At 43.7% G+C, this 25,547-nt stretch overlaps 1 protein-coding gene across 15 annotated transcripts in view; it reads right to left on the reverse strand.

Moving 5' to 3' along the window:
* FAM13A (family with sequence similarity 13 member A) overlaps positions 1-25,547 on the reverse strand; it is a 137,661-nt gene that overhangs the window by 57,630 nt on the left and 54,484 nt on the right. For 9 of the 15 annotated variants that reach the window (XM_064449937.1, XM_064449935.1, XM_064449934.1 and 6 more), the window contains one exon: positions 21,042-21,214. In XM_064449937.1, the coding sequence (XP_064306007.1) occupies positions 21,042-21,214 (173 nt within the window). The other 6 variants (XM_064449942.1, XM_064449940.1, XM_064449945.1 and 3 more) reach the window with 6 other exon arrangements.

Here is a 25,547-nt window from a genome sequence, read left to right on the forward strand (position 1 = left end):
GTAAAGCTACCGCTGCTTTCCTACTCCATATCTCTATTGAAAAGTTAAATGGTACATTTAGGCAATTATATTAAAAAAATATGTTTGGGTGTTGTTTTTTTTTTTTTTTTAAACAATCACGAAAATGTACTTTGACTCAAGTGCATTTTGCACCAGAGATGAAGGGCCTAGACACTGGCAGGGTCATGCTGCTCAGCCAAGGTCATGCTTTCCTAATGCCTTGCCATAGACTGTTTGTTCTGACCTCAAAAGCTAGATAAAGAAATTGCTTACTTTCTATTCCACCACAGATATTCTGGACTTCAAAATAAATTAATTAATTTTTAGTGAGAATACTTTTTTCAGGCAATGAGATAGCTGCTTCTAATTTTAATGCAATCGAACAAAAAGGCATCAAATCAAAATTCAGTGGCATCAAATTACTAATGATATCAAAAGTTAATGCAGCTTTTGCAGGGACGAGAGGAAAAGATAAGCTTGGTGACTTGTTAATAGTTCAAAGTTATTTCCTTCTTATTTTCTTCTCACCCATTTAGAACCACTGTGCCACCCCGGATTAACCGACATGCCATTTTTTGCAGTTGCAGAGGATTTTAACAGTAGTATTTATTTACTTATTCTGACATTCAACATTAACACTAAAAACAGGTTCAAGGAAGCCTCAATTTTGAGGCCACAGTAGTGCCTTTTGCTGAATGTCTTGCTTTACAATTTTTTCAGCACTTCTTTTTTTCCTCCCCAAGTCACTTCCCCATAAAAGTTATTTCAAGCTTCCGACAAATGCAAGATTGAAACTGCTCATGAAAATTTATTGCATACTTATTTTCTCAGCAGAGTGATTTACTCATAGTTTGTGCTTCACAGCAGTGGGTAAAAGGTACCATTTTTGCAAATGAGAAACAGCAGGCAATATAATCTTCTTCCTTCAAATAAAGCCTTCAAAATACATTTCCTTCAAATAAATATTGACATCTGTTATGCAAAAGAAGAAAGAATACCACCATCCTTGATGCAAGAGTAACCACAAGTTTAATCTAACATGATAACGCTGTGGTGATACAATGGTCACTATTAAAAGTCAGCACTTACCATCACTTGTTGAGCAATGTCACCCTTGCTCCCTACCCTTAATCAGAGGGGGAGGGAGGAGGAATGCACTATATAGTAACTGTCTAAGAATGAAATGTTTAACAGCTCTTTCTGGGAGAGTTACTTCCATGCAAACATTTGCATTTTCCCTGAAAAGTAACTTTTATAGTCAAAACCATACCATGTCACTTCAGATATTTATCTGCAGTCATCACAATAGTTATACTTACACCTAACCATGCTTACCTGTGAAACCAAGTTAGAGTTCATGCTGAAATACCTGGATAAACCACTCACCAAATGAGCCACGTGTCAAAATACCAGGTGGACAGCCCGGCTTCTTTATACTGAACTCACATACTCCGCAAAATATCTCCAATAACTCGGGCAGAGGCAGATTAGTATTGGTTTAAATATTAATCACCAAAGGATCCCGCCATCTTCCCCAAAGCCGTTTCTTCAGCAGTGTTTCTCCTAAAAGTCTCTCAACTAAATTATGTCTGAAGCCTGTGAGATCACAGTGGGCAGCAATGTAACTTCAGGGCTGTAGGAAGGGACCTCTGTGGGGGCGAGTTCCCTTTTAGGCTTCCTAAAGCATGAGCTTCTGTCTCCTGTTTTATCTGGCATTCAAAGTACCAATATTCCTACTTCACAGAGACAAGCTGAGGTGAATACGAAGGATCACTCTGTCACACATCTGAGGAGCATGTACTATTTCTTGTTCTGTTTTTGACAGCCAAGATTAAGGCATGAGTACCCAAGCTTAGAGTAGGAGCCTTTTATTTCTAGGAAACACTAACACACAGCACAGCCATACACATTGGGAATATACTGACTGCATCATCCACAGGCATACCTGCGCAGGCTGTCCGGGGGGGTGGGGGTACTGAGATTGAGGCATGTTGCCTGAATGGGGGGGGGGAAATACACCCAAGCCTTTTCGCACACCTCCTCCCACTTCAAAGCAACAGCAGGGAAGTACAGGCTATCCCATGGCAAGCTGAAATGAGCAGAACTCCTTGCTGATTACATGCCACTGTGAGCAAGAGGCTGATTTTCCGTTTATATTAACATATCTGAATCTACGGGAACTCTTGACAGCATAATTTTGTATAATTATTTTCTACTCACTATCCTCCTGGATTGCAAATATGTTTATCTTTTATAAAATGACGTCAATGTTAAACAGTTTGCTTTTGTTGTTTTACTTCTTAAACTAGTTAGGGCTTATTATGAAAGACAGGGCAGTGTCTTTTCTTCTACTTGTGGCTTGGCAATAGTCCTCACCAGGATAAAACTAGAAAATGGGTCAGAAAGAGGCGGAATGAATGTACAAGCCAAAGTCTCACCTCTTCTCAGAATTTAACAGTGTGAAGTTGCGCAATGCACACATACCTGTTGCATTATAATGGTGAAGAACTGTTACTAGGTAACCAGCGATTTCCATTTCAGGATTGTTTGTTAAAAGCTTGCACGCTTCAAATAAAGGTATCTAGGAGTCCAGTTTTTAGGTAAATATTCATTATTTTCTTGCTTAATCAAGTGGACACCCCCAAGGCAAACACCACAGAAAACTTCCACATCAACTTCCTCTTTCAGTCAGAGCCCCCGCCACCGCCCACCCAGGAGGAGCTTCCACAGGCTCCTACACCCACCGCGTTACAGCTATGACAAGACAGGGTACCCAGCTGTGGGTCAAATGTAAGCCCGGAAGGCCAAAAATTCACACTGCATTTTGTAATGGGCTATGACTATGACTTGAAGATGAGAACCACAGGTTTGAATTTCTCTGCATTCTTCCATCAGAAAAAAAAACTACCCCAAAACCAACCCAACCAACCAAAAAAACCCCATCAGATACAAGTTCTCTCTCCACTCTCAGAGAACATACTTTGCTTCACATACATATTCGAGGACATACTTCACTAGGGTTTGTCAAGCACTCCCAGTACCTTGGATAGGCAGTGATAACAAAGTCCAAAGGATCAGACTTATTTATGATACAACTTTACAAACACAAACACTCGCTAATCTGTTAAAGAGAACACAGCGATCATTCCAAAAAAAGAAGAAAGTGCGGTGGAATACAAACAGTGTTCTCAGGCTAAAATACTGGGTACTTGTGAAAGACTCCAAGCAAACAAACCAGTAAGGTAAATCAAACCACCCCAATGATGGCCGCAAATGGGACAGCCCATGAAGACAACTGCTGAAGGTTAGAAACAGATCAGTCACACTCCCTACTTCTATCAGATGCACTTTCTAAAAATATTTGTGATGGCTTCATCCTTCAAAGTGCAAAGCGAGAGGGGCCACCGATCACAAACAAGGCCGCAGTGTGTACCTGCCTTTCTTATCTCCTACGGAAACTGGCAGATGCGATTGGCAGAGGCAGCCGCCACAGGTTTCAGCTCTGCACAGTTTTTGTTAAATCTTCAATAGACTGAGCTAGAATAAATGAATTAAAATATACATTAACAGCATTAGTAATGCTTTAACTAGGAATCTAGGTTATTAAAGTAAGCTAATGTTATTCAGAAAACATGTTAGCCTATTAGCAATAGAAGAGACGATTACTGGTGGATAGGTTGTTGTAAAGTCAGTAATGCAACCCATGTGACATTCACAGGTGCTTTTTACAGTGCTTGGGCAATATAGTACCTATTGCAGTGGAGGGTTCAACACATTTGACCTTCCACCTCTTCCCATGCAACGAAACATAACCCTGATGTCCCCATTATCGCTCCCTCACAGGGAGCCACCATATCCCATCATGTGCCATTCTAGAGACATCTATATATAGAATGACACCATACAGTACATATGGTTCTATGCAAGCACATTATAAAATTTTTAGGAAGACAAGCTCACAGCTTACAGATACCTTGGTAGATACAATATTTTGCCGCTCTAGTGACACATGCTATTTAACCGTCACAGCTTCTTAAAGAGAGCCTTTCTCCCTCTCCCAAGTTTTACACACCAACCACACAGAGACGCATTCATATCGCTTCAGCACAGGAGGGCTCCTGTGGCAGGCGCAGCTCAGTCAGCTTGTGGCCCAACAAGAGGACAGAGCCTGGCACCTGCAGGAGATGGGCAGGAGGGAGTTTATCCACCCAGGAAGGGAACCAGAAGCAAACGCTGCTGGCAGCTCATTCCCTTTCTTGAGAGGGGAAGATGGATGCTCTCAGTTTGGGAAGTGCGCAGAGCAGCAGCACCTGGAGGTTGCCACTAGTCTGATTTAGACCCAGCAACAGGAATTGTGCCCTGCAAGTTGTCCGTGTCCACAGCTGGAACAGCAGCATCAGCCTGTCCACCTCACAGGAGCTACAAGCATACTGCTACCTGTGCTGGTACAAACCATTAATCAGCAATCACCTTTCCTGAAGCTGAAAAAAACCCACCCAAAGCCAGCAAGACCCTCTTCCATGGCAAAACTCTGCACTAAAAGGGGAGGAGACAATGTTCCAAGGGGAAGAACAGAAAAATAAAGGTATAACCTGGAGCATGGTGCTGTAAAGGGATCTGGGAGTCTGTGCTTGCCTGCCCCTAGGTCCAAAGACAATTAGGTGCCAAAAGTATAGTAGGCACATCCTAAAAATAGATCAAGGAAATGGAAAAGAAGCCAGAATTTTGTGAGGGTTTTTTTATTTATTTTTGAACGGCAAAGCTCAAACAATTCTGTACCATGCTCAAGGTTTAATGGGAGCTTACAGAAAAATCTTCAGTTTTAAAGTGCAGGGTGCATTTCTAAGTAATCGAGAGTTAATCCTTGCAACAACAAAAAAACAAAGAGTCTAATTAGAGTTTCCCAGTGAAATCTATTTTCCCCTGGGGTGAATAGTCAAGAGCACAATAACAATCACTTGTTCCGACCTCCTCTAGGCCAGTCACAGATCTTGGGAAACACAAAAAGGTTAAAAATATTACGTGATACTGGTCCTTCAAATAGGAATGATGCACTATGACTACTTCCTTAAGACATTCAAACTGCATTTCTGGTTTTCTGCAGTCATCAGCATGGAACCCCGCAACTGCGTTACTGCAAAAGAGACTTCCTCCGCATCTATCTGCAGAGGACCCCACGCTTTACTGCGACAGTAACAGTTTAGGCAGCAATTTCAGTTACTATTTTATCGTGTCCAAGTAAGTGGTAACTCCGCAGCCTCTGCTGAAACAGCACCACCACGGTGCTGAAACGCCATGCTAGATTACTTATTCGCTGCTTTGTAGATTGCATGAAGATTGATATTCAGCCCGCTAGAATAAGGCTAAGGAGACAGAGAACGCATAATGTTGAGAATTGGAAGAACAATAAAAAAAAAAAAAAAAAAGAATGACTGCGTACACAGGACCGCGTACACTTCTCGCCCCTCCCAGGGGGTCTGTGCAGTGCCATTTCAGAAGCCTGACTGCAGGCACCCCCGCCGTACCGTGGCAGGAGCACACGCCAGCACAGGTATGCGCTCACAGCTGGTGCTGAAGGGAGGTGTGTCTGGACTCCCTGGAAACAAAACAGCCCTCCTCCTCCGAAAACTAACCCTGTGGCCCGCTGTGCAGGCACTGCGGCGGCAGACCACGGTGGGGCTGCGGGCGGACAGCTCTAGGCGGGGCGCGCACAGGGGCCGGCCCGCCCGGGCTCGGCGGGGCTCCCTTACCGCATCACAGCCCCCGCTGCAGCGAACGGGCGGGAGCGAGAGGTCTGCAGCCGCCAGACCCCCGCCGCTCGCCGGGAGGGGGTGGCCCCGGAGCACCTGAACCCCTATCAACCCCTGAGCTGCTCCTACCCCGCGCCAGGCTCCCCCCAAGGAAAGGGCTGCGCGGATTTAGGGGCGCCACATGGACACCCCCCCTCCGCCCAGGAGAAAGCCAGAGGTGCCCCCCCGCCTCGCAGCCCCGTTAACGGAGCGGCTGGTTTACACCGCCTCGGCGCCAGGGCGCCGGCCCGCAGCGGCGCTGCCCCTCCGGCAGGGCCGGAGCCCCGGCTCCCCCCGGGCCGGGCAGCCCAGCACAAGCCCCGCGCCGCGCTTCGGGCCGGGGGCTACCCCGGCCGGGCACGTACCTCTGCAGGGGCATGACTTCGCAAGCCATGCTGGCCATGGGGCCGCCGCTCGCCTCGCCTCGCCTCGCCTCGCCTCGCCTCGCCTCGCCTCGCCTCGCCTCGCCTCGCCTCTCGCCGCCGCGCCCGCAGCGCCAGCGCCGCCACCGCCTCGCCGCGGGAAGCCGGCGGCGCGGCCCGGCCCCGGGGAGGGGCGAAGGGGCCGCCGGCACCGGGTTGGCGCCTGACGGCCGCCCGGCCCGCCCCGGCCCGCCCCGCCGCCGAGGGCCGCGGCCCGGCCCCCTCTCGCTGCCGCCGGGCAGCGACGGACACCCGGCCCACGGGCCTTGGCAGGCACGGCTTAAGCAAAAGAGGTTTAGGATGTCCGGGCGGTCCCGGACCTGAAAGAAATCCCACAAGCTGAGGGCGAATTACCACAGGTCCCTTGTATCCTTTTTTAGTAACTATAACACCACCACCACCACCACCCCCTTCTTCCTAAATGTCACCCAGGGTGCAATGTAGTCACCCCAACCTCCCTCCCCACGGCCACGCTGGGTCCTCTCCATCCCTATGAAACCATCGCCCGGCTAGGTCTCCTCTGCGAGCTGCACCGAGCCTATGCTGCTGCATACACATGCCTTCACCATGTCCGCAGGGGCTGGGACAACTGGGCACTGGGACTTGGCATCCCTTTGTGTTACAAGTAGGTGCTACTGGGGTTCAGAGGGCTTGTGCAGTAGTTGGCCAACCAATTCAGACACACGGTGAAGAGGAGCATATGAGAACTCTCCCCTTAACATTTGAAATGAAGAGAGAAGCGTTGCAGTAAAACTTGTTTTTACTGACTTTCCCAGTGGGCTTCCCTCAAGCACTCCTGCTTCTACATCCGTGGCTGCTGACCAAAGACTGCTCTAAAACAACGAATCACACCATTTTATTTGGTGGAAATTGGGGGCTGGGAAGAACAGTAGCAGAAGCACCCCACACAACGGGTGTGCCACTTTCCAGGACACAGCCACCCTTGGAAAATGAGCAGTACACAACCTGTTAGAAGGTCTTGCATTGAAATGTTCAACGGCTGCTGAAGGAGCATACCCAAATTTTTATTTTTTTTACCTTTGCATCTCCTCTGCCCAGAACACCTAAGGAATCACCTTCAGCTTCCCCTGACCTTGGACAGAAACACTTCTGCGGCTCCCCTACCTGTGAACAAGTTACCACATGACACACTTTATGCGATGGGGAAGGGGACAACCTCGAACAGGTGAAGGGGCATAAGAGAATGGATCTTTTCAACATTTTAGCTGGTAAAAGCCTAATGGCTAATTCTGGCACAGCCAGGCATGCCAATCTTCAAAAATCCAACTCAATATTAAAAGCACTGTCATCTTCAACCCCAGTGAGGACTGGCACTGGCTTGGGAGAAAGCCACGGAAAGAGCTTAGTAGCTGTATGTTTTAAGACTTCCATACAGATGTAGGTCATGCGAATTAGACATGAGCCACATCAGCTTTCTGGAAAAGCAGCAGACACTGACAGGTTAGCAGAAGGTTATCAGACATTTCACAGGGATGCTGGGGATCCTGGCCTTTCTCAGCAGGAGACAGGGGCGTTTTCTATCTTAAAATCAAGAGCAGTGGGCAGCTGCAGCTTCAGAAAGCGATGGCGTGGAGTGGAGACACAGAGGTCAATCAAGAAGTGGCTCCGCTTCAGCATGCTGAGCTGTTTAATATTTGCTCCTGTCAGCAGGCTGACTGGAAGTGCATTAGTAATGCTTCTGTCCATCGCCTCAGCACAAGCCTGTTCTGCTGCGCCACAGTCACACCAGGCACAGCACAGGGCCCCTTTTTAGGAAAGTCAGCAATGCTGATAAAGCACTCTGCCATCATGGATCTGGGCTGCTCTTATCTGTGGCAATTAAATTAATACCTTGATGACTTCCTGTTAAATTAAATGTGCCATATGTGCTCTTAAGCAATTAAAACCATGAGAGGAAGATTTTACTCTGATACATAAAGCTGCTTCAGTATAAAACAAAAGCACCTTGTACTGTTTCACAACTCGACAATAAATCAAATTGCCTCTTCCTGGCCAGTATTTTTTTATACACACACAATTATTCATAGTTTATTACACTTCTATAAACTGAGTGTTATCATCAGGATGCAAAAAAAAATAAATTAAAAAATCCCACATTTAACTAAGGATCCATCTACACGGGGAAGGAGTCAGGGTTCTCCAGAGCAGCTTGCTGAATAAACAGAAGTGGAATAACTCAAATAGCTGCTGTACTCTGAATTTATACAATAGCTATTTTGTCATAACCTTAATGTGACCTGTCTGTATAAATGAGCTTAAAAGTACTAAGATCCTCAACAAAGAATCCACTAACAAAAAGAGTTGCTGTAATAACCAGAAAGATTAATTTATGAATTAGCATCAGTGAAGAAGGTTAGTTCATGGCAACATGCTAATATCAGCCTTGGGAGAACATTAAAGTTGCGCAGGGCTCCCTGGGCCATCAGCACCTGCGGATCCACCTTCTACTTCTGTTCTCTTCTTTTCATGTGCCCTCAGTGGGGTATCAGTTTTCTCCTCTCCTTCCTCATCTGCCTCTTTAACACTGCCAAAAACATCACTGCTAAGAAGAGGCACCCTAGCTCACATTTCCCTGCACACCCACTGCCGTGCAACTTCAGCATCCATTAAAAGAAAGGAGACTGAAGATGAAAAAATGCAGCTGGTGGACTTCTGCTAGCACTGCTGGTTTCCCAAGGTTTTAATTATTTCTGGAGTAGCTGCAGATATTGCAATAAAAGATTTCAACATGGAGAAACGTCAAAGAGAGAGACATTTTTAAAAGTACTGTGGGGCACAGTAGCCAGCCATTGGTAAGAGCGGTAATACCTGCTACTCGAACAGTGGGAAATCGCTCCATGGTGCACGTCACCTTACTCCAGTCTGCATTGCCTCAGCGGGCCCTTTGAATCTCTCACTCTGCTAAATGAGCATGCACTCCTTAATTCTTCACCTCTCGTCTTCTTAAGTACAAACCCCAAGCGATATATTTGTGACACAAAGTAGGCAGACAAAAGCTGCCAGAAAACTGCAGTCTTATCTCCAAACAATTCCACTTCCTTCTCACAGATGTTTACATTAAAGCCAATTTGCTACTTGACAGAGGCAGGAATTCTTACCCTCCTGCCGCCCTCTTACACCCTTTTTAACTTGCATAATTCAAGCTGGGTTTTCACATATAAAACCTGGGATTATACAACATTTTGTTTTTGATTTGTTTGTACTTGTTGAATTTGTTCTGCCATGTTAAACATGGAAAACAAAACGTCTTCCGCAAGTTTCATTATTCATTCATACATACAACTATTGCATTCCTATTGCTCAGAAAGGCCAAACTCATATGTTGGCAGCAACAATGCACCACAGCGGCTATTTATCGTACCACCAAACATACATACAAAGGATGGGGAAAAAAACCCTCCCTGAGGACAGGCACAGCATCCTCTCCACTAATAGTATGCTCCTTAGTGTATTGTGAATACTTCAGGAAAATAGACAGCAAATAACAATAAAAATGATACACCCCCCCCCAGAATACCAACGCATATCGGCACACTTCAGCACTTACACCAAGGCAACACCTGGCTTCGAACTATGTGATTTGCAAATTTCTTACTGAGATTCAAACATGAAAAAAAGACACTGCCTGGAACTAAATATGAATAATCACTTTTCTCCACCACCATCCGTGTTTAATGAATGAACACACATTCAGAAAGGAAGTCTCCTGTCAATCATCATTACAGAAGTGCTTTCTCCTCTTTCTTTCCTTTTCATACTTAGATGCACACCAAATATTTTTCTCAGCATATAAAGCAACAAGAGAAGAGGATCTGTGAACACCACCAGAGGATATGAGATACAAGTGATCTAGATAATGGATTTTATGAGGATGTGGCTGTGTCTGCCTCCTGAAAAGCAGTTATCCCTTGCCTCACTGCACTGTCATACACAAATTAAATACTATTTGAAATACAAAAAAACCCAAGAGATCCTCCTGGTCTGATAAAATCTGAGGGTTTTTAAGGTGCTGGAGTTCTGCTCAATATCCTCCATGTATTCCCACAGTGTTAACTAAGTTATGCAATAACTTTCCCCTGGCAGAAACATGAAATGCAGAGCAAAGCAATCATCAGACTGAAAATTAAAGAATGTACTTTCCAAGATGCCACCAATACAAAATTTAAGATGACATTATTTATGTACACATACAGGTATTGATACATGCATTTTTCCCTTTAGAGTATCTGTGCATATAAACATCTGCAATTACAAATGATAAATACCCTGGAAAATCTCCCCCAGGCCAGAAGATTTGTGTACACACATGAAATAAGCAAGTCACATGCAAATAGAAACCACACTTGGAAACTGTAGCCCTTCATATCCAAACAAAGCAGACAAATGATTAAATAAGCCCTGTCCAAAAGAGCAACTAATATGTCAAAAACATAATTGAGTAAAACGGGAATCCTCAGAAAGGGGATAAGTGCTAACAGCGACTTTCCAAGGCTGTATCCTTTAATGCTTTTATCAATGATCTGAAAGGAAACGTAAAATAATACCGGTGGTTCTTTTTGCATGTTGTACGCAAGCAAGCATTAGATGTTTCCATACAGTCACGTAAGAGTCAAATCTGGGAACTATGTGCAAGATCCTACTGCGGGCTACAATGTCATGCCAGATCAGCACTTCTGTGTGACAAGCTCTGAGTGACTGTGTGGCTAAAGAAATTAACATCATCCTTGGAGGCATCAACATGGACATTGCATGGAAAAGGTGTATTACATCTGTAATTCATCCTGGGGTGGTTGCTACAGAAGACTCTGATCAGTTCAGGAATTCTCATTCTCAGAGACAACCCATGAAGAAAATGCAAGAACTAAACCCCATGCGTTTAGTGCTTTTCAAAGAAAACAGCCTATGCATGCAGGAAATGTTAATATTTCACCTAGTACTCACAAGCTGAATAAGATCCAATGACTGGGAGTCAAAGATAGACAAATTATGACTAGGAATCAGAAATTTTTAAATGGTGAGGATAACTAATTACTGACACAATTCATCAAAGATGATGGTGAATTTTTAACGTTCTTGTAACTTAGAGTTGCCTCTGTCCAGGAACACCAAGTCTTAGACAAACTGCCCAGATGTAATTTGCAGAATTCTCTTACTCATCTTCTTAACTAATACTCCTTTTGTCCAAAAAAGCAGGAGGTTGCTCTCAGCTGACTTCATTTTACCCCTTTTATTTTTTGCACTGGCATAGAAATACAAGTTTTATTGGCATATCCATGGGGAAGATACTGCTTTTTTTGCACTGTAGCATTTCTGTTCCTTCCTGCAACTTGGAGGCCAAATTACCTTTTAAACAAAGCTAGTTAAAATCTGTTAAGGAGGAAACATATTCCAGAATTGTTCCTTAAACTTGCTGGGACAGGAGAAAAGTAAACACCAAGCTGAAAGCTTCTCAGAGCTTCAGGATCTCAAGAGTTCCTGATCTAAGCCAATAGATACGCATGCAAGCACATTTCCCGTGGAGAGGGACATCCCAAGCTCCCAGAAGACCTGGATTAGCTGCTGTGGCTGCTTTTCATTAAGCAGCAGCGTCCTTTGCAAGCACTGCCACACCCGCTTGTCAGCCGCTTTAACTTGTTCCAAAGGACTCTCGCCCCATGGGATAGCCCAGAAATTATTTCTTGGCCTCCCTCCTGGAGAAGGGGGAGGATTGGGAGTAGGTTCCTAAAGGGTTTTCTGGGAAAGCATCAAGTAATGAATGGTTGTGCCAGCTAATCTGCTGTGGGAACAGGGTAAAGCATGCTGTGCAACAGGTCACTAGGTTCTTCATTTGCACCAGTTAGTTCAAGTGACAGAGCATGAGAGCAAGCAAACAAGCACGAGTTCGGTCGTGTCCAAGTTGTTTTCAAAGCGGGCTTTTTCCAAAGCTCTGCTTAATCTAATGAAATTCCTAAATATTAATGCCCAATCAAATTTCTCCCACTCCTCTGAACCGTTATTTTTATAAAACAGTCTGCACAAAGACCCTTTAAAAATTCAGCTGTTTTGGACCGATGAAAATGTTTGCCATAGAAAACACTGAAGAAAAAGCATTCATTTGTCAGCAAAAAGATTCCAAACATTTTTAAATGAGCCCTTGGTACTCCCTGCATTATTTATATTCTCTACCAAAAATATCACTGGTTTCACACTTTTCCACCTTCCAAAAAACATCCTTCCAATCCTCTAGAAAATTACTATCCTTTGAACTCCATGCCTCTGCACCCACCATGTTTCCTGCTTTCTAAAGCATCTTCAAGTGAAATGCCTATATTGCACCCTTAACCTTATGAAAATAACCACCCTATCGGAAGGGGCTGAGCAAAGCAGAGGAGCAGACCACACCATTCACGCTTGGTGCACGCGGCTTGTTACTCCACTGAAAGATAAAGTGCTGTCTGTGTTGGCAAGGGAAGCAGTCTAGCAGAGCTACCCTCCAGAAAAAACCCTCTGGAAATAGCTCCTCTTCTTCAGCTAATGATGTGACTGAAAGGAGTCCTCGCTTTGCACAAGTGCCCCGGCGGCCAGCCTGGCTCCCAGGAGAGGTGGTGGGAAAGGATGACTTGGCGGGAGGGAGCAACTCCGGCTGGGAGGCACTATGAGAAGAGCGAGCTGGGTGAGAATAACTCCATCTCTCTGCCTAGAGCTGGAAGATGCATCTGCCATGGAAGCAAGGGAGATCCTGGCTGAAAGACAACTCTGACCACATCTATTAAAACCTGACTGTATTTGACTGGAACACAGCCCTCTCAGGCCAGTCCCAGGGCTTTTTCTGCACCCAGCTGTGTGTACGTCAAGAAACACTTGTTTATGTGCAGCCAAATACAAGGATGCTGGGCTCAATGAGCACAGCTTACTGTTGTGCCCCTCATTTGCAACATCAGCTTTGAGTCTAACCACTCTATATGTTTCCAGGCTGTGCAACCACGCTGCTATCCTGCTGTAGGCCAGTCTGAGCAATGTTAGAAGTGACACAAGTGGATACTGAAGGGCAACACAAGTTCAGCATAACCCTATGTTTAGTTATCAGGAACATTCAGAAAAACAAGAGAAAGGTCTGTAAGCTTGCAACTTGCCAACCCACCTTCACACTCCTGGGAAAAATCCAAGATTTTCTGCTTAATGGCATAACTCCAGAAAAAGCTAATGAGACTTTAGAGGAAAACTTATTTTCTGTGATGCTCAGTAGCCCTCTCAGAACAGTGTTCACTTGATTTTTTTTTTTCAGTTTGACACTTTCTGGAGTTTCGGGGTGGGGTTTTTTAAAGGAAACAAATATAAATTTTATAAAACATGGTGCACTGCTAGCAGTGCTCCCAAGAGAGTAATCATTGCATGGTGGTTAGGTGGTTCCTAACCATAATGCAGGGCAATAAAAATGTTATTTTATTAAATATTAATCCTTCCCTACATGACTCAAACTTTCTGAATGCAGAGAGCTTGGAGAAAGCTTGGTTAAAGGGCCTGAGGAATTGGTGGTGGAATCTCTTGTTTCCAGGAGTCCTGTCAAAGGCTTAATAACTGGAAGTCATTAACGTCCAAGCAGCCTTTAGTAATTGCTTTGCAATTAACTAGTTGCCTCTCTTTGCAGTCATCCCTAGTGCAAATACACTTCTTGCAGCAGGTGTAGAATAAAAAGGAAAGCTTTGGTACAGAAATGGAACTATCTTCACACTTCCTAACTGCAGCTGTCTCAGGCCAAGAGGAAGGCACTGAGCCAATGTGAGAAAGTGCAATTTGTAGATAAGCAGTCAGCTTGGGATCACATTCCTTACAACAGAGAAAATGAGAGGAAATCTTTCGCGGCCACTGACCACGAAAGAGGAGGATTTTACAACACTGAAACAGCTCAGAGACAAACAGAAGCAAGCAAAGTGACAAGAGCAGTGAGTGACAACCCTGCCCTGCCTTTTCTTATTAGCCAGCTGAATGCTTTGATTAAAAATATACATGTGTGTCATGGGAAGTCACAGTTGAACTCCATCAGCCTACACTGCAACGTGCTGAACACAATGTCCAAATGCACAGTTCTTTCAGCTGAACTGGGAAATTGCAGCAGCAAACAAGCCTGGCTGAGAACTCGGTGACCTCTGCCCGCTGATCTTCCTGCAGACTGCCTGCAGGACGCAGGCCCAGGTCTCCTCTGGGAAGCCGCACAGGAAGGAGTACCTCACAGCTTCAGGTGGTAGAAAACTGCTTGCTCTGCAAAGCTACCGGAAACAAGGCATGCTATGCTGAACCTCCTCAGCTGAACAATGCACCAGGCGCTTCAGGAGAAAGGCTAAGGAAGCTACAGGAGAGGGAACTACTCACTTACTGCAGTAAAAACAAGTCAGGTCACAGTGTGGAGGCTCTGCCTCTTCCCTATTTGTTAGTAAGAAAGGTTAGTGATGGTTATCTTGTTTTTTGTGAACACAAATATTAAAAGCACAATGATTTCCAAGGCTAGCTTAAATTCCTTAATATCCACCATGTGTTCTCCCATAAGAGGTCACCGATCCTTTTGTTTGAAAATTACTTCAGAATTGTCACAGATGTTTGCACCTTATTTCCCACAGCAAAAACTATTATCTGACCCAGTCGGTATCAGGAAGCCACTGGCCTCTGGCCTCTTGAGATGAGGGGACTTTCTCCTCACAGCAAAAGCAGATACAAAAGAAATGAAAAGAGATGACAAAATAAAGACTCCTTCTAGCTGACGGGGCAATGCCTGAGATACAGAAAGGCAGTCAGGTTTTTTTCAGCTTTGTTACTCAATTGCTGTGGACTTACTGTAGTCACTTTCTGGTTTCTAAGGCTGCTGGATGCTCTCCCAGGAAACAGGAAAAGCTAATACACTTGGCTTAAGGACTGAAAGAGGAACTTTTGTTTCCATATGCATGGTATTTCATTAAAGTGCTGCTTTCTACACCTAACAGTCATCAGATCTTTGTTTCATTTATGATTCTCATTGCTTCCAAGATGAACCCCCACTCCTGGGGCACAGGTCAGGGCATCAGATTCAAAATGCTCTCCATCCCATAAACCATAATTTGTCACCAGGTAAATCCTGCATAGAGAGGCAAAGATAAGATGGCTAGAGGTAAATAGGAAGGTCAGAATAGTGTAATGGACAAAGTCTAATCTAAAGGAGTAACCTGTGCAGGGTGGAAGAGAGAGGGCAAATGCTTGGAAAAGTAAACTGAAATCCACCCGGTGACTTGCATGGAAAAAAAAATCTACCTAATTACATGTTTCTGTGACTGTCATTACATCTTGGCTATAGACAGGGAAGAAGAACCCAGGAAGAGCTGAGACCACACCCTGACTTGCCATTCACAGTCACCTACCTTGGAGAGACACATAAATCACATGTCTTTGTGGCTGCGTTTTTAGAAAACTGAATGCTTTTCTTAACTCATTATGTAAGGCAGTTCCTACTGCCAGCATCTCACAATGCAAGAAAGAAGGGAATTGATTGCATAGGAGGGTGGAGACAAATGTACTCTCAAAGTTAAATGAGTCAGCTTGGAAAAACTAACTCAACACAACCTAAAGAGAGAAAGTGACAAACAGCCACAATACCTTACATAAAAGGTCCTCTGTGAGGACTCACAGCAGGGCCCACCAGAGGCTGCTGCTGAACGATGCGGAAGGCAACCGCTCTCCCCACCTCCCCACCGACCTCATTCCAGACCTTTGCTCCTTTCCTGAGCAGTTTTCTCGAAGAATCCACGGCTGTCGGAGGGCAGCCCTGCCGGCTGCCTGGCTGCAATCCCTTATGTAAACCTGGCAGCAAGGCTCCTGAGTGATAAGGCAAATTATTACTTTGCATAGGGACTGAATGTACTGGCATGACAGTCTTCAAAAACAAAAAAACCCCAAACCTAAACAAAAATAGTCAGCTAAGCAAATAACACCAGCCCCCCTGTTTGATTTGTTCTGGCAACAACAGGCACCCAAGTTCTTATCACATGCCAAAGAATAATGGTAAGTTTTGGCTTGCCTTCGTTTTAAACCGCAGCTGCTAAAAGGAAAGCCAACAAATAGGGAAAGTGTTTATAGTAAGCACAAACTTCTCAGTGTACAAATACATGTGCTTTCATACCTCAACAATTAAAAATGAGGACATGCAGTGTCATTAAGAAGAGAGTGCAGCAGGGTATGTTAACGCACCCCTTATTTTAGGGAGGCTACTACAGCATGTGATCCCTTTATTTGCAGGACATAGGCCAGATATAAGGATCTTTGTGAACAAAAGGTTGATATAAACAAACCTTCTCTTTGAGAACATGCACATGTTAGAAAGCCAGCATGGGGTATCTGTGCTGGCAAATCTCATTACAGCTGTGGCTGCAGCCACAAACAAGACTTATGATCTTCGGCACACAAAGCCACGGCTAGAAAGTGCTGGAGAAGGCAACTTGTTTACTGTATGACAGCCGTGGCTGCTCAAAGCTTTAGCTCTGAGGAACTGCACAATGTTTTTCATGAAGTTTGGCTGCCATACATGCACCTGACAACTACTAGCAAGGAAAGGTACCCAGATCGCACTTCTTTGATCGATATTTCCACCTAGGGAACATGCACTGAGCCTCACAGCACCACAGACAGCAGGGTGCCCTCCCACTGAGGGATCCTCCTTCAAAACAGAACGAGGACTGCAAAGAGATGCAGGTCCAGCAAGTGCTAGAACAGCCATATACAACAGCAAAGCCTATTTCAGCGCCCTTTCCTGGGCAAAAGATCCAGAATGGTGACACCAAAATCTGCAGACAGCATACACCTCTGAGCCAGCATCAGGAGAGACATTTCTGCTCACCATCAACAATCCCCTGCCTCGCATTTTGGCTGCAGGAAGCGTTTTCCCTACTGCCTGAAGGCTATCCCTTTTCTTTGCTTATATATGAAGGTTAGCACGAAAGGCTAAGAGCACTGCATGCCAAGAGACCCTCCTACCTTTGTACCCACTTAAATCTTAATATATCCTATTCCCTGAAGTAAAATCCATTTGAATCTGTGATTGGAAGCACCTAAGTTTTTGCACTTCTAGGCACATCCAAAATCACTCCAGTTCCTACTGCAGTTATGTATGCCCCTTCTGAACCAGAGCTTTGAGTGGACTTTTTCCTTCTAGATAATAAAAAGAAAGCAGGACCCAAACAAGCACTCTGAGCTTCACAGAGATGCAAGCCCACCCAAGCCCCCTCGCAATGAGGGTCTGGTAAGGCCCTGGGGAGCCCTGTTCCCTCCTGCCTACACCCTAGTCCCAAAGTCGCTGCCTCACCTGGCTCCTGAGGTCTGTGGCATGGGTCTTGTGGCTCTGTGTGTGGTTCCCAGGGTCTGGATGTTTGGCTGCCCTGCTCTGAAGCTCTAGCCTCACAGATATATGTAACAGTCTGCATATTGCCTCCAGACTTTCATGCTTCTTGCAGAGGACTGACCTCTTTCAGAGGAACTGCCCCTTCCTTTCTCTCTTTCTCCACTGTTTTGGGATTTACTTGAAGACTGCACTACAGATATGTTTTTCTGCTACTGCATAATTATCAGTTTGCCCTTGGCATGCAGTTATAATCATGAGGCAATTTTCAAGGGAACATATACATTATGTGTTAGTGGGGATTATGGGTACATATAGTTAATCGACCCATTTTGGTCAGAAAAGAGAACGTATCAACTTTACAAATACCATTTTCTTAAGATAACAGTTGTGAACAGAAGGTGATACAGATTTTATGTTCTGCAATATGTTTTGTCTGCAACTGATATTTCACGTATTTCAAATGCCAGCAAAACCTTAAAAAAACTTCTGCAATGAGGAACATCATACCTGTAGGGAGGCATAACATGTCTTTCAATATTTTAAGAACTGGTAAGCCATTCTAGAAGACATAGTCACAACTGTAGCGGCTACTTACTATGTGGATCTTCATTTTAAGGGCAACTGTACAAAGACACATGCTAAGCGGGATTTTAAATAGTATCAAAAATTACTAATCAACCAGAAGTCTCTCATTTTCTCTCTGAAGACCTCTGCTATAGTGTTGAATAAAACTGATTGAAAATTTATTATAGTCCTTGTTGGCAGGGGCCTTATGGGCTACGTGTGTGGGATTATTTCTTCACTGTTACACTTGTGAGCCTGCTAAAGGTGGAGTTCTACATCTACTGTTCTGTGGAGCCCTTCATCATCTTCTAATCCACCCATATCATGGTATCTGAGCATGGAAAGGCAACAAACCACAGGCGGTTTCATGAAACAGCACATGATAATCATTGCCAAGAACAACCTTTATTCTTTTCTAACAAAGATCATATGATAGCTGAGCAGATACAGTCATTTCACTAAAACGTATCTGATAATTACATATAATTAAAGATAGCATTTATTTAAGAACTGTTAGTACCTTGTGACACAAAACCCACCAATATGAATAGCAGTGTGTTTGCAAAGCACTTGATAGTGTAGGTCAGATGCCAGAGTCCTTTTGCTGAAAAAGGTGCAAACTCCTAATGTGGCCTTGCACTGAGATAATACCAGGTAATACCTCACTGTGAGCTTAGATTACTCAGGAGTGACACAAGCTGCCAAAAGCATGTTTAAAACCACTCCTGATATATCAGAGCACTACATTAATGCCAGGGAATCGGGGTTTCTGACTGTTGCACAGACAGCTGTCCCCCAAGTATGTTAGGTCTGCTAAAGATGTCTCTCCCCTCTTTTCTCTTAGGGGTGGTCCAGCGCCTCCTCTCCATTCCATCCTGCCCAGGAACCTGCCATCCTGGAGCTGGGTAGAAAAGAGCAAGCACTACCTAACTGCTTCAGCAGCAGCAGATTACCAACAGAAAAGTATGGAAGCTAACAGCAGTGCAGATACTCAACCCAATTAGGTAAATATGTACAGAAGCGTGATACAGCACAGAAAACTAGGACATTCTTGAACAAAATGGCATTACAAGAGAACTAATTTCTACAGATTATTAATTTCCCAGATAAAATTAGAGATGCAGGCATCTTCATCTCAAGGCCTGAACATGGAGATTAGGCTTCTGCCTAACTACAAACACATCTCATTTGGTGCTTAATGTCCTGTGCCAGTATTGGCCCAACTGTCCCATACTTCAACAGTACTCTTCTAAGAAATTACACATTGTTGGGAAAGTATGAATTCCTACAGCAAATAATTACGTCTTTTGGGAAACGTTCTCCTAAAATAATCACAATTTTTTGGGGCATCTCATAAAGTATGTCAGTCACACATACCTTCCCAGACACAAGACTCAGCTGTCCTTTGTTTCAACTCTCGAGCACTCCCTTTACACCACAAAACACGGAGTACAGGCAGGAGCACACTGTCTACCAAGCTCCAGCATACCAATGCAAGAAGCCGTAACTTCTGACCCAGCCCCACCTGCTTGGCCCTGTCTAGCTGGTAGAATTGTATTGCCTTCTCAGTTTTGCCAGCTGACCTGCTTTAGTAGTTGTTTCCTAACTCATCTCACTCAAAAGGAGTGGGATTAATGAAGATGTGTAAACAAACCTGATGTCTTCTGGCTGTAGGAGTTTTAGGGGCAGGCTTGGGGACAGTAAACAACACAGCTGACACTCCTATCAGTTAAAGAGCAAGTGTGCCTGCAAGGGCTAGAAACTGGATTTGACATCTATGCTTCACCACCATCATTATGATTCAAAATCTTGTGTTAGTGCATAATCTCCTAACTTGTCCCACCATTATTATGAACCAAAATCTGGTGTTAGTGCATAATTTGCTAACTTGTCTCATAAACTGAGTGCTGTCTGTCTGCACTAGTGCTGAGAATAGCACCGGTCTCCTGCTTACACAGTGAAGTCACTCAGTTACGTGTCTGGCAGCACTGCGTCTGCTTTGTGTTCTGCCCTGGTATGCAGAGACACTGCAGTGTCGTGTTTCATGACATGTAAATAGCACTATTTCCCACATTAGGCCAACCCCATATTTCAGTAGGATAGAGCAATTTCCCACAGTAACCTGAATCCTTCGTGTGCTGCACTGGACAGAAGAAGAAAAGGAATGGCAGACTCAATTCAATATCCTGAGAACAACAAAAAGATACTGGTTCAGTCTGATGTTCAGGGAAGAACTTTACAAGAAACCAAATTGCCTGTTACCTGTTCACCTCACGGACAAAGTGCCAGCAATCAAAACTCATGATACGCTTTTAGATAGATACTCTTACAGATGCTCTAGACAGACCGACTCTCATAGATAAATTCAGGTAGATACTCTTATAGACACTCTACAGATACTCTTTTATTCTCTGTCTTGTCTGAAAAACACTAGTACATTCGTCATTCCTGCCAGAAAGATAAAACCCCTCAAAAGCCCCTTCCTTTTTGAATTGAGAATGGCAATAACATCAGCCATCTGTTAAGACTTACACCGGGCAGATCAAATATGCTTAATTACTCAGAGGAGATACCTTACACTTTGGTTGCACCTTGTGCTCAATGTAATTTCTAGTGCCTGATCTTAGATCAGTCCTGTCCATCTGCACTCCCTCACCAAGCAGGCCATCTTCATATGCTTGAAAATTTATACTGGAAAGGCAAACTAAAGCACAGAGCTGGCGTTGTAAGGAATCTGTTGGAATGTGTGGCTTGAATAGGGATATGCACATTAATTTGCCTTACACCCCAGCATACTGACTTTGTAAGCATCAATGGAAAAAAATGTGTTCAAAATTCTCAGAGCTGGAGGAGCAGGTACAGAACAAAGAAGGAAACAAGCACAGAGACAAAAAAAGGAGCACTAACCTGGAAAAAAAGGCATCACTGTTAATGAAGGAGATTTCATCTGTTAAATCCATCCCTTTCCAACATGAACCACTGTCTCTTAATTGGAGGCTGACCTGAGGTATTCCATCTGACAGTTCTGGTTGTGGCATTAGGCACGTTTGGCTGGATCCTTCCATTGTGGACTTTGTCATCTACAGAAGCAAAGAGAGAAAAACAAAACATGAAAACAAGAGAGGGCAGGGCAGCCTTTTCAGATAATCTGTAACAAAAAAGACATTCTGTAGCAGTGAACAAAGAATATGACAAGGTGCAAAATAATACTATAAAACATAAATCAAACATTCTGCTTGACAAAGACTATTTAAAGAAAAATAAAGGTGTGTCTATTGAAAGAACAGGGGCAAGAGTGAAATTTAAAAAAGGAAGGTAAGTAAAATAATTTTCTGTATCACAGAAGACAGACTAAAAACCTTCCAATTGAATTTGCTTCGTGACAAAACTGGAGAAACACATGGTAAAAGCATTATATACCTCTTCTCAACCCCCCCTCCCATCCTTTCAAAGCCAACTGATGTCAACATGTGCCCTAGAAGGGAATTTCTAGGGCTATGAACATTCTGGATTGGCGTTCTTTGCCGAGGCAGCCAGGACACAGAGTTGGAAGCTGGGCTCCCTCAATCCAAGACAAAGTTTCCAAGCATCACTGAGCCCATCCACAGGGAGGCCAGGGCTCTTGCTCTGACCTTCGGCAGAAGTGTACAGAACATAAGAAAAGACAGTGCTGCGTCAGATGGGTGTCCAGTATCAGTGGCAGGTAAAGGATGCTTAGGGTAGAAGGAGAGCAAGTTTGGAGGTCTGCCCCTCATGCAACGCCCCAGCTTTTGGCAGTCTGTGGTTCAGGGCTTTTGACTTGGAGGTTGCATCTGGTTCACTGTGTTTAACAGCAAACATTGAACCTAACCTTTGTGATTACATTCAATTTTCTTTTGTGTTCACTTCTATCTTTATCCTTTGCAAGATCCTATGGCCGGGAGTTTCACAACATTGTTACGCATTGATTTAAACTGCAAAAAAGTACTTCTATTTTAGATATGGTGACAGATAATCTTTCCCTTGTTTATGAATTAAGATAATTTGCAAATAATTGTTCCGTGCCCACCTTCCCCATACCATTCTTGACTTCATACTGCTCCAGCAGTAGTCTCTAATCAGCCAGAAAAATCCCAGTTTATATAGTCTCTCATTTTACAGAAGTCATTTTGATGCATTTGATCCTTTTTGCTGCTTTTATCTACACCTTTTCACCTTCCACTAAGTCCTTTTTGAACTTCAGTCAGAACTGCAGGTAGCATTATATATGTAGGGAGATTTAATGGTGGCTTCTTATCAAAATCCAACTTTTTATTTGCTTTCATGATTGCTTACTGAGCTGACAGCTTTGTGACATTTCTGCAGTATCAAGATCTCTTCTGAAAACAATAGCTAATCTGGAGCTCATCAGTATAGACGTTTATATAACTTGTGGGGCTTTGTGGACATTAGTTAGCATACAGTGATGGAAATTCAACTAATCATTTTTTCACCCAATACAGAGTAAATTAGGAGCCTTCTCTAAGTCCCTGTAGCCAGCATTCAGTTTTTCCTACCTTGAATAATTTCCTATTATCAGCACATTCAGTCTCTTTCTGGGTCATTATTGAAGCAGTTGAATAGCACAGACTCCAACGAAGTTCCCTGAGGGACTTCACAGGAAACCTCTCTCCACTGATAAACCAACCATATATTTTTATTTCTTTCTAATTATTAATCCATCAAGTGTCTTTCATTCTAATCACAAGACATCTTTGTTTCTTTAAAAACTTTTGATAATCCTACCAAAACCTTTTGAAAATTCAAGTGCACTACATTGACTGCACCTATCCACACGCTCACTGGCTCCTCTGTGACAATTTTTTCTCTAAAGTAATGCTGGTGCCTCCTAATATCTCTAATTATTCATTTGTTTACTAATTCATCTGCCTGCTATAGTTTCTTCAAACCTCTTGGACAGTAAAGTCAGTCTTTCTGGATCACTCCTGAGCCCTTTTCATACCTGGCTTACCCTAACTTTTTTATTTTTTGTAAAATTATTGGGTTTACCTCTGTTTTGTAATGCTTGTTTTGCTCACAGTTGTTCTCTAACGCTTTGTGTGTGTTGCAAAGTTCCATGGGACAGAAAGCTGCTTCTTACTGAGCTCTGAAGAGAATAAACTGAAAAATAATACATATATTAGAGGCAAAGGGAAACCAGAGAGATATGTTGAGAGAGCTTCCTAGTTTCAGCCTCTAGACCACATGGTCTCAGCAAGACCTGCCTTTGCTGGTGTCAATGGGCATTTTGCCCAGAATCAAGTTCTCACCTCTGGACCACCGCCGGCTTCCAGCGATACCCTGTTAGCCCATCGCCTGCAGCAGTCAATGCCTTGACACCATGGGAACTGGGCACACAGCATGTGGACACCTGGCCATGGCTCTCAGCTGCTATCAAATGGCAGCTGTACTGTGATTTAAAAAGGGAAGACCACGCCTGCGCGGAGGAGGGGAGGCAGGGAGCTACACATGGGCAACTTTACAGGAGGGAATCACAATGGGAGGCAGCAAGGCCTGGGATCTGGAGGTACCAACTCACTGAATTCTTCTGGAATGGCTGAATTAAATGATAGAAGAGAGAAGCCTTTCCTCCCCACTAAAAACTTGCAGTTACATATTTAGTTTTTCTAGAGCTGGAGGTGACTGTTGTCTGTCGTGCCTGCCCAGGGACACCTCTCACCATGGCCTTTTGGTGCTACCTCACTACTACCTGCTAGAGCTGATGCCATGCATACCAGAAAAGCTCTCCACCAGGGAAACATGAAATGATGACTATACATATGCACAAACCTCTAAACTAAAACAGCGCCTACACTGTCCGGTTAGTACTTTACCGAAGCACACATGTGTGCACAAAACAGGCAACTTCTGTGATGTACTATATATGCCAGCAACAATCGAAGCTTGGAAAACAGCAGGAAGCCAGCCTTTCCACCCCTACCACGCCATGTGCATCCTGATTTTAAGGACACAATTAACAAAAGTAAATAATTTTGCTACCACGTACTACAGTTGTAGAATCTGCCTTGCCCAACAAGAAGTGCTAGGAAACAGGCAACATCTGCCGAACAGCATGTATCAGATTTCCTCTGTGCAAACTGTTCATGAACTTTACACTGATTTACAGAAGCTCCTTATACTGGAGAATTCTATTTAAAAACTATTTATTATTCTGGTACACTAAAAGTTAAAAAAGAAAGAAGTTTTGGTACAGTCTTCAATTCTTCTCATTTTCTGGCAGTAAAAGATCACTTGGATGCATGCACTTCCAACAAAAGGCACGCCAATCACATACAAGCTCTGCAGGAAAACTCTGTTTGAAAGATCAGATTCAAATTCAGGATTACCACTGCATTTTTAGGGCACTTCAAAGTCATTAAAAAGTGGAAGGAACCAGTCTTCTCCATCCTCTGTTCCACATGATCTACAAGCTAGTATTTTGATAGCTTTGGAACACAATATCATAGCATTGTAGTTATTTCTTTAGCAATATAGTCTACAACTAATGGCAACTTATATCTGAATTAAACTTAGATTTACTTTCTCTCAGTGCAAAATTGCTCCCAGCTGCATCAGTATAAAAATATATGTAGAAAAAAAATATTCCTTGAACTCATATGTATTAAAAGTTAACCCTTTCATTTAAGTAATGTGTCTTTAATCCTTATTAACAATAGGAAGGAACTAATTCTACAGTTTTTAGTGACCCTGTGAAAAAGCCACCTGCAAAGCTATTGTAACAGCAGCACTTCACTGGGCTGCCACTGAGATGAGGATGTGCCCGTGGGAAGACAGAGACTTCTGTAATTTGAATTCCTCACAAAGCAGATTAAAGAACTATGGACAGAGGCATCTGAAATACTTTTTGGGTGGTGGAGCTCTCAACAGAAAAATTTTTGGCCTGTTTCTTTTTTCATGCATATGCATATGTTTCATGCAATGAAGTTCGGGAGAACAATACCTTACAAAGTAAAGACAATACCTTGCAAAACAGCAATGCTATAGGTCATTCATTATCAAGACAATACTGGGAAGACAAACGTATTTTGTTGTTAAATGATAGAAGAGAGAAGAAAAAAAGACGAACAGTTTATAAAGGATATTCTAATTTTCTCCAGCGCATCCCTTTTTGTGATCAGCCTAACGTGCAACCTTACCCTCTGGGGGATGTGGAGGATAGCCAGTGAAACGCCAGGAGGGCTATTACAAAGGCACAAAAGAAATATGTAAGAAGTTCAAACATTAGTTTAAAAGGAAACAAAAAAAACCCCCATATGAAACTTGTTGCATGTTGTAACATGTTTCTACAGGCTGTATCTTGTTATGCTCTGTACCCAGCACTGTAGGAGATTTGTAGTTACCTGTGCACCACACCTTCATTTGCATTTTGCCTAC

This window comes from Phalacrocorax carbo, chromosome 4, assembly GCF_963921805.1.
Source record: "Phalacrocorax carbo chromosome 4, bPhaCar2.1, whole genome shotgun sequence".
Lineage (NCBI taxonomy): Eukaryota > Metazoa > Chordata > Aves > Suliformes > Phalacrocoracidae > Phalacrocorax > Phalacrocorax carbo.